Consider the following 10522-nt stretch of genomic DNA (forward strand, 5'->3'; position numbering starts at 1 on the left):
GGCTATGTGCCCCCACATTCAGTCCAAGTAGAGGCGTGTTGAAGAAGAAGGATATATTTGCCTTGACTGTACATACACGTAAGCAGATCAAGTTTCTTTCGGTTAATTTGTGTCGTGTTTTGTTTCCAATTGTCAGTTTTCAGGTGTGTTACAGCTGAATGTTAAACTTTGGATAAATGTTCTCTTTGTGCATAAGTAATCAACTAATATCGATTAATGTACCATGGTCGTATTTTGCTGCTGTTATAACTCTTGTTGTTGTGGGTAAAACGTGTAAGTATTTGTTGTTTTGACATGCCTATTGCAACCTAACAGAAACTGTTATCTCTGGGTACGCTGCTCTTATGTCAAAGTGATCAGCAGATTTGTTTGTATTTTGGTTTAAGCTCTTTTAGCCATATCCCAATAACCTGATTTAGATAATGGAATCTGAACCAGATAATCCAGTGATTGATGCTATGACATTTGTATTTCAGGAACCATGTTTCCAGGACGCTGCAACTTTGCATGTATTTGCGGTCTTCTTCTAATTCTTGTCAATGTATCTCGTCAGCAAGGTAAGCACACTGGAATTAGGTGCAAGGGTTCGCTCGTTCATAGACAATAACTGTTCGTGCTATTCGTGTCATGCAATGGACGTAAAGCATAAACGCGGTGGGGTAGCCTAGTGGTTAAAGCGTTGGCTCGTCACGCCGAAGACCCGGGTTCGATTCCCAACATGGGCACAATGTGTTAAGCCCATTTCTGGTGTCCCCCGCCGTGATATTGCTGGAATATTGCTAAAATCGGCGTAAAACTAAACTCAGTCAGTCAGTCAGTCAGTAAAGCATAAACTGTATGGCAAATGACAAAACGAAAATGTCATCACGATTTCATTGACAGTCATCATCTATTATCCGTATGGTTGAGTTTCTTAACATTCACATACAACATTATTTCTGAGATATTGGTTGTATTGTATCACAAGGTTGATATTCTCATGGATGTCACCGGGTTAGAATGTTGATCTTCAGTAACCCATGCTTGTCGTAAGAGGCGACTAATGGGATCGGGTGGTCAGGCTCGCTGACATGGTTGACAGATGTCATTGTATCATAATTGCTTAGATCAATACGCATGCTGTTGATCACTGGATTGTCTGGTCCAGACTCGATTATTTACAGACCCCCACCACATAGCTGAAATATTGCGGCGTTAAGCAGAAAACAAACAAACAAACAACAAATAAAAAAACACACTGATATATGTGCACACTGACGTTTTGTTATTAGTTGGGCACCTTGGGCTGGTGAGGTGGTTGGTGGTGGTAATGGTTGGGGATTGGGGAATTGTTCTGTTTGTGACATTTTTTTGCAAATGGATAACACTGTGTCTGTTTAGACGACTTGAACCTGTGTATATGTAATCATATATGACTGTCATCATCAGTCAGAAAGGCTTCGATCACATACATGAATTGCTAAAACCAAAAATTGTTTCAAAAATATTTTGTGTTTGGCTGACCTTATGTTCGTCTAGTCTGAGATTGCAGGACCTTGCCATGGCATCTATATTTAGTATAAAATTGCAAAACCTGATAATTTCACCCGTAGTTAGTGTTATTGCACCTACAGTTAGTCTGAATTGCAGAACCTGGCCATTGCACCCGAAGTTAGTGTTATTGCACCTATAGTTAGTCTGAAATTACATAACCTGGCCATTGTTAGTGGCCAAAGTTAGTTACATTGCAGAACCTGACCATTTTCACCCGTACTTAGTGTTTGCCTCTGTAAACGTTTATATCCTTCGGTCAGACTAGTATGTTGATTGCACCCTTCAGCCTGTAACAGTGTAGTTTGTAATAGAGTTGCATGTTTCAGATCCTATTCAAAACCTGGAAAGCAATCCAGAGACGTATGTCGGTGCCACAGTAACGCTCCAAGTCCAGGTGGTCGTGGGAGTTGCCCAAGGGTTCTGGTACAAGAATGGAGTACCTGTTACAGGCCTGCCGAGGTACTCGGTATCTATCTCCGGTAACAACCACCAACTGATCATCACCAACGTCGTTCTTGGAGATTCAGCATCATATATTTATTTCAACACGTTTGTTAGCCCTGCATTGGTCAAATCAGGCTTCCTGACAGTCCATGAACCAGGTAGGATGTTTCATCTGCACATATAAAAGCTATTTCATAAGATGTTTTTTTCAAGAGCCGAGATATTCAAGGCAATAGTTTTGGATCAAGAACCGACGCTGTGTATCCTTCAGCATTTATAGAATTGTATTTTTGTTAAGAGCGTTAAGGTATTTTATTTATTTTCATAGGGATCGGTTTTATCCCTGAAGGAGTATTGTTTTATCCTGAGTGGAACTGCTTTGATCTGTGGGTAATGTCAGTCTGGAGTGTATCGGTTCTTCGATCAGGTTACTCGAGGGTTTTTAGTCGAGTGAGTGAGTGATATTCCTTTCAAATTAAGGTGATAACGCGGATTCTGTCATTAATGCGTATTGGCACTCACCATCACATACAAACCCGTTACAGGTTCCCATGAGGAGAGTAAAGCGTCATTTAGAATTATGATTTCAGTTTGTTTAGTAGCAATTATTCAATCCCACTGAGTTGACTTATGAATCTTCGTGTGAATGTTTATTTGTTTTATTCTGGAAAAAACATTGTATTCATTTACTGAAGACGATGGTAATTTTTCAACATTTTGTGGTTGGCACTTCGTAGTTTAAAGTGCTCTTTCTCAAAACTCAAATAATATTTTGTCAAAGTTCAACATATTCAGATTCGTACTGACACAGAGGGCACAAGATATGTTTTAAACGACCTGCTTAGTAGCTCATTACATCTTGTCAAACTAATGGCGCCAGTAAGATTTAATATTTAATATTTACAACATTTAGCATTTTACTAAAATGTTTTGTGTCGATTGGTAATTATTTGGATTAGCTTCAATGAAGCAATTCATCGCCTCGTATATACCCCTAACGTATTACATTTTAATGATTTGGAAGGGTGGGGTGGGGGGTGGAGCAGGTCACCGATTTGTCACATTTCGCTGTACAGACGTGCTTCGATCTAGGACTGTGGGTTCGAATCCCGGTCGCCTCGGGTGTGGTTTCTAGAAGTGACGCACAAAAGGATCTCAACATATTGATTATAATATTCATAACGATACAACAGTTATTTGGGTTCAGTAAAGTGCTAATTTTCTAGGGTCTGTATAACTTCGGCTCACTTTATACTTTTAGTTTGGGCGGGGAGTAGACTAGTGGTTTAAGCGTTCGCTCGTCCCACCGGAGATCCGGGTTCGATTCCCCATATGGGTACAATGTGAGAGGCCCATTTCTGGTGTCCCCCACCATGATATTGCTGGAATATTGCTGAAAATGGCGTAAAACCAGATTCAGTCACACATTCAGCTGTGGTGCTGCGATATCATAGGAAATCTGTTCACAGCGGCGATACACTCACTCTCTTCACCATTTCGTGCTGTGGTGGAGAGCGAGAACTTCCTTACCCAACTAACGTTTTTATTTACAGTTAATGGAGGTCTTTCTGTTTGGAGTAACTGGGACAACCCCACCTGCCCCGTCTCCTGCGGGGCTGGCACGTTGACATCGACTCGCACCCGCCTCTGTAACAACCCTGCGCCCCAATACGGCGGCCTGGACTGCCAAGGTCCTCTGAACGACACAGTGTCACAACCCTGCAACACGGGAGCATGTCCAAGTAAGAACTCAACTCTTCTCCGGAAAACACGAACTCTACTGAAATTAGTTTGTTACAATACTATTTCAAGTAGCAATATTTCCACTGATATTAATGTGAAAGATGTGCATGAGTTTCGTTCTAGTTTTTCTCAACTGTCTTAGCCATGAAGCTATGTTTTCCGACTAGTAATAGTAAAGAAATTTCAATAATTATTGTAAATATTGCTACAAATGGAATATAGCAAAACAAGTACATGCTAGAAAGTGAGGTGAATTAAATTTAAAGTCATGCTTATCGTACTTACATAGCAACGCGAATTCAGGTGTTTGCATGTTTGTGAAGCTTTTACTAATGCAGAATATTGTCCGTTCATGGTGCCAACTTACGAAAGCCTGATGGAACCGCGTTTGTGGCAAATCATATTTCAATCGAAATTTATCATTATTTCAATTATTTGTAGATATTTTTCTAAATTTCGCGTTTGCTTCTGGCTGTCATGGTAAGGTGATGTTTTCGTGTTTCAGTTAACGGGGGGACTCGGTGATTGGACCCAGTGGTCCTTGAGCCCGTGCAGTCAGTCATGTGGCTCGAACATCATGACACCTGCCACAAGGTTTCGAGCCTGTAACAGCCCGCCTCCCCAGAATGGGGGCTCCCCTTGTGTCGGGACCACCCAAGATGCAGCGCAGAAACCATGCGGCATACTCCCCTGTCCAGGTATTGTCCGAAATTAAATAAAACATGATCTACTGACATTGTCCTTGTGAGTGAGTGAGTGAGTTGGGTTTTACGCCGACTTTATCAATCTTCCAGCAATATCACAGCAGGGGACACCAGAAATGGGCTTCACACATTGTCCACATATGGGGATCGAACTCGAGCCTTTGGCGTGACGAGTGAACCCTTTAACCATAAGGCTAACCAACCGTTCATCCTTGTTTGTAATGTGTTTATTCTGCCATACAGACCTTGAAGCAAATATATTCTAAGAAGCATATGCAAGTCTAGAATATATGGCAATATTGCTGCAGTTTCCTGAAAATGAAGGCAATCTCCGGGCTTCTTTTCACTATATCTTCTGATTATAAGTGTGAAGCTCATTTCTGGTGTCCCCCGCCGTGATATTGCTGGAATATTGCTAAAAGCGGCGTAAAGCCAAACTCACTCACTCACTCACTCACTCTGATTATAAGTTAGGAACCGTACACTTTATACATGTCAACCTGTATCTTAACCTGATATTATCAATACGCATTCAAATTTTACTTCTTTGGAACCTGTGTTGATGATGTAAATATCCGTATAGTCAATACAAGTGTGATGACAGGTTCTGGGATTTGCAACGATGTTGTGATGAGGTATGAGGTCGGATACCGCTACCACCCAACTGACTGTGACAAGTACGTCCAGTGCTTCTTCAACCCCAATGGCAACGTGATCGGTGTCTACAGAAGCTGTCCCTTCGGCTACTACTGGAACCAAGTTACATTCAGATGTGCCGTGTCCTGGAAGGTGTCATGTCCTCTAGGTACAGTATAAGCCATGTAAAGAATATCCTACATAAGATGACGCTTGTCTGGTTGATCCTGTCAGTAATCATATGTTTGTCCCAGTGATTGAGTGAGTTTAATTTTGAAGCTGCTTTTGGCAATAGTCCAACAATATCACGTCGGACGAGACCAGAAACTGGCTTCACACATTGTACCCATGTTGGGAATGGAACCCGTGTCTTCGACGTGACGAGCGAACGCTTTAACCACAAGGCTAAGTGTTCATTTCGTTTTTCCTTACTAGGAAAGTTATGTGGAGGAATTCAACTGTTTCTCAATTGTACCTGTCAATGACCAAAACACTGACGCAGTTCCATTTCTAGACGTTTATGATATTATTTAAGTGAAATTTTCTCAGGAAAGTTTGTCAGGAAACATAACCCTTTCGCTAATCAATTTCAGAGAAATGCACAGGGGTGTGCAAGCCAAATTACAAGATGGAGGGGAGTTGTAGGTCGTACTGGAAGTGTGCCCAGAACGGATCAGTGGCCAGATGTTGCCCCGAAAAGATGAGCTTCACAGAAGAAGAAGGTTGTCGTCCGAACTTCTATTGTCAAGACGTGTGTCCAACTCCCTATATTTCCAGAGGTGAGGTCTGAGACTATTGCTGAATAATATTTACAATGAACTAGGATGGTTGTTAAATAATATAACAGAAGGTACTCTTCCTTCCATGAAAGTAATATTTTGCTAAACGTCATGTAGTCCTACCTTTCTAAAATATTGCTTGTGGTGTTGATGCAAATGTTCTTCAACACATGCTATGCGTACGGAGAGTCACTCACAGAAACATGTCACCAACATGATTTTCATCACCATTCCTTCAAGAACTGTTTTTCCTTTTTAAAGCTTTGTTGTAATGTACTGGTCCGTGCTTGACAGTCGCCGCCATACTTCTTTAACTGTTATATTTAAAGTCACATCTTAAGTCATATGGTTCAGAAAATCATCAATCAATTGTTATGATCATATTTTCAATGTATCGGACCATATCGGCGGTCGAATTCGCAAAGTGTGCCATTTTGGGCACGATCGTACTGATGTAAGTGAATATTTTACAGATGTGTGTAACAACCGACCCAGCTGGGTGAGTCCTTCGACAGGATATAGCTTCTACACAGAGAGTAGTGGATGGCAACAAGTCTCATGTGCATCGAGAACCAACTTCGACATTCTTGACTGCGGTTGTAGCGAGATATCCGAAGGTACTCAAGTCTTCCCTCTTGTTAGAAACTCACTTAACTGATATAGACAGTTTGAAAACTGGTCGCTCTCATCTGGCGTATGGGTCTGACTTATGCCCAAACAAAGTCGAAAATATCAGAAACTCATCAGAGATAGATAGGATCAGTGAGTTTGAAATATGTTTATTGAGGGAGAGACAAATATCAATTTCCAGGAAGAGTAGAATGATCGAAAACACACCCATTTCCTGGATATACAGAGTCACCATGGTACAAGTCAAGTACAACATGTTCTACATAGTTCTCCATAGTTTCCTGTCATATGGATACGTTATAACCCCAGTGACGTGTGTGACAAATGCATAATTAAAATTATTGTTGTTATATCGACGCATATTTCAGGTACCTGCGTTGCAAGTTACGAAGAAAGCTTTGATTCAACAACTGCACCCTCTTGGTTGAATATGAGCAACGTGACTGTATCTGGGGGCATGGCGCGCTTGCTCACGAACAGCCAGTTGAATCTGAACATCAAGGTAAGCTCGACTGAGTGTCCGGTTCTGAAGCTGGTATTCCGGGAAGCAGCAGATGCAGCTGGCCGTCGAACTGTTGCAAGCGGCAGTGACTGTAAGGAAGGCAACTCCTTAATCCTTACAGCTGATGATAACGGCATATATTTCGAAACATCGTCGTGGTACGGGCACGTCTACAGGATGTTCATGTCAACGCAGGTAAGGCACAACTGACTTCTTGAGCTAGCATCTTGTAGCCATCCTGGTTTCTACAAATGGTTGCTTCAAATTCCCAATTCGACCAGTTGAAAAGCCTCGGTCTACGAATTCCCAAAACTATAAATCTCTTCCCACACAACATGAAGCGTAGTGATAAAAACTTGGGTCCACCGGCAATGTCAGAATTTATGTTAAGGCCAAATCCCAAACAAAAAGCATAGCATATCTTAAAGTATTTTTACAGTTTGTGCAGAATCAAGCATCTTTTGTGGGAAGATAGCCAATCTTAGCAAAATATTCTTACAACAAACTTACTGGGATAATTAATACATTTTGTATGTAAAATTTAATCGTATGTAATGGGCTAAGCTATAATCATCTTCCAACAACAGAAAGTTGGATGTCTGTCTGGATGTCTATATATCTAAACGTCTATTTATTTATATATCTAAATGGCTATATATCTATATATCTAAATGGCTATATATCTTTATATCTAAATGTCTATATATCTATATAGCAATTTACTAACATGTATGCTCCTGCTTAGGGGATTCCACGAAGTCAACTGAAAACTGTGACTGTGATGTATAAATCCAATTTCCTGATCGGGGTCATTGAGAGCAACAACGTCAAATACATCTCACAGTTGCATGGTAAGTCTTTGAATACATGTGCACCTCAGTTGGATAACATATTCAGATATTATGTAAAGGCAACCGCCAGAACAAGACAACCTGATTCAGAATCATTACTTATTTTGAGCAGTCCACTTAAATTTAATGCATCACTATTTTGGCTCTGGTGTGAAATTGAATCTGTTTCAGCACATAAACTCCAGTGGGTATTCTGTGACATTGACAATTTGAATTTATTTTTATAGGTTTTCATATGCTGAAGGCATACTTCCCAGTCAGATCATATAATTTCCCATCCTTCAAGATCATTTAGTTTGAAGTTTATTCATCTGCCATTTTTCAGCTCCTGACGTGACTATCCTAGGCTGTGGTCTCGTGATAGGATCTGATGGGACTCCAAATACAGCCTTTGTTGGTGATGTAGACATGGTAGGTTCACAGATACTTACTGGATATAGAATAGCCATGGACAAAGGGAATGCAGGGACGGTTAGCCATAGATACTGTATTAGATAAAGGAAAGCTATGGACACAGCGTATGAAGGCATGGTTAGTCATGTATACTCGATTAGATAAAGATAGCTGTGGACAAAGTGAATGAAGGCATGGTTAGTCATACATACTGTATTAGATAAAGGAAAGGTATGGACAAAGTGAATGAAGGCATCGTTAGTCATACATACTGTATTAGATAACGGAAAGCTATGGACAAAGTGAATGAAATCGTGGTGAGAAATAAATACTGTATTAGATAAACGAAAGGTATGGACAAAGTGAATGAAATCGTGGTGAGAAATAGGTACTGTATTAGATAAACGAAAGATATGGACAAAGTGAATGAGGGCATCGTTAGTCATACATACTGTATTAGATAAAGGAAATGTATGGACAAAGTGAATGAAATCGTGGTGAGAAATAGGTACTGTATTAGATAAAAGAAAGGTATGGACAAAGTGAATGAAATCGTGGTGAGAAATAGGTACTGTATTAGATAAAAGAATTGTATGGACAAAGTGAATGAAGGCATCGTTAGTCATACATACTGTATTAGATAAAAGTGAAAATCGTGTATGAATGAAATCGTGGTGAGACATAAGTGGACAAAGTGAATGAAATCGTGGTGAGAAATAGGTACTGTATTAGATAAACGAAAAGGTATGGACAAAGTGAATGAAGGCATGGTTATAATAAAGAAATCGGGTGAGAAATATGGACAAAGTGAATGAAGGCATGAAATCGTATTAGATAAAGGAAATGTATGGACAAAGTAGCTGATAAAAGAAAGCTATGGACAAAGTGAATGAAGGCATGGTTAGTCATACATACTTTATTAGATAAAGGAAAGCTATGGACAAAGTGAATGAAGACACCTTTAGCCATAGATACTGTATTAGATAAACAAAAGCTATGGACACAGCGTATGAAGGCATGGTTAGTCATGTATACTCGATTAGATAAAGATAGCTGTGGACAAAGTGAATGAAGGCATGGTTAGTCATACATACTGTATTGGATAAAGGAAAGGTATGGACAAAGTGAATGAAGGCATGGTTAGTCATACATACTGTATTGGATAAAGGAAAGGTATGGACAAAGTGAATGAAGGCATGGTTAGTCATATTACTGTATTGGATAAAGAAAACGAAAGGTATGGACAAAGTGAATGAAGGCATGGTTAGTCATACATACTAAAGGAAATACTGGATAAAGGAAATGGTATGGACAAAGTGAATGAAGGCATGGTTAGTCATACATACTGTATTGGATAAAGGAAAGGTATGGACAAAGTGAATGAAGGCATGGTTAGTCATACATACTGTATTGGATAAAGGAAAGGTATGGACAAAGTGAATGAAGGCATGGTTAGTCATACATACTGTATTGGATAAAGGAAAGGTATGGACAAAGTGAATGAAGGCATGGTTAGTCATACATACTGTATTGGATAAAGGAAAGGTATGGACAAAGTGAATGAAGGCATGGTTAGTAAGGACCTAAATGTTTCATTTGTTGGCTCACCAACTTCTAGAATGCCGATCAAACAGTTATGGAAAGAAAGCCTACACGTTATTTTCGTCTCATACAATAATTACCCATCTATTTTCGTGAGATTTCTTTTTACACGTAATACAATTGTATTCTTTGTTGCAGGTATCTATATACAAGTGTGATCCTGGCAACCTATTCTGAAACAGTTAGAATCGTCGCGTACTTTTAGATATATTGAGCTTCTGTGTATCTACATGGTTTTGGTAGAGCATTCAGCGGATCGCATGGTTCTTCGATGCGACTTTTCCGATTTTATTCAAAATACATATGGAAATGTAATACAAATGAGTGCAACATCAAGTGAAAGCCACTATTTCATGCGTTTTATTATCATGAACAAAACCACACAGGTATGATACTGAGAAAGACAACAATCACAACAACAATTACTGGAAAATTAATTATATACAAAGAATATGTATCAAAGTATACATGAGTCAAACTTTGATGTGTTGAACAAACAACCGCCTCGAGTAAACGTTATGTGCGAGTGTATTCCTTCTTAAATAACCATTTGGCTCTTGTGACGAACTTCGGATAACTCGAAGTATATGCAGGTCCTTTCCTCTTCCACCCAGTTGTGTTTGACAGTATGTGTACATATGCAAGTGTATCCAGTGTACATGCTTATTTTATTTGTACAGAAAAACAATAAAAAGTTCCAAATAA

At 39.7% G+C, this 10522-nt stretch overlaps 1 protein-coding gene across 1 annotated transcript; it reads left to right on the plus strand.

Moving 5' to 3' along the window:
- Positions 1 to 3635: 3635 nt before the first annotated feature.
- Positions 3636 to 10522, plus strand: LOC124268724. The gene is made up of 9 exons (XM_046703733.1): positions 3636 to 3719; positions 4226 to 4418; positions 5029 to 5229; positions 5654 to 5839; positions 6313 to 6456; positions 6838 to 7166; positions 7717 to 7822; positions 8148 to 8233; positions 9956 to 10522. Exons 2-9 carry the CDS (start codon positions 4298 to 4300, stop codon positions 9992 to 9994), a joined length of 1212 nt encoding a protein of 403 aa, XP_046559689.1. The 5' UTR covers positions 3636 to 3719; positions 4226 to 4297; the 3' UTR covers positions 9995 to 10522.

The sequence above is a fragment of the Haliotis rubra genome, unplaced genomic scaffold, assembly GCF_003918875.1.
Source record: "Haliotis rubra isolate DU_JTF1 unplaced genomic scaffold, ASM391887v1 Scf14, whole genome shotgun sequence".
NCBI classification, from domain to species: Eukaryota; Metazoa; Mollusca; class Gastropoda; order Lepetellida; family Haliotidae; genus Haliotis; species Haliotis rubra.

Bases quoted from the DNA above. Each gene is read 5' to 3' on its own strand.
- LOC124268724 (XM_046703733.1), top strand. From the start codon at position 4,298: ATGACACCTGCCACAAGGTTTCGAGCCTGTAACAGCCCGCCTCCCCAG. The intron at 5,840-6,312 runs GTGAGGTCTGAG...AATATTTTACAG, and splicing joins AACTCCCTATATTTCCAGAG to ATGTGTGTAACAACCGACCC. The intron at 7,823-8,147 runs GTAAGTCTTTGA...GCCATTTTTCAG, and splicing joins ATACATCTCACAGTTGCATG to CTCCTGACGTGACTATCCTA.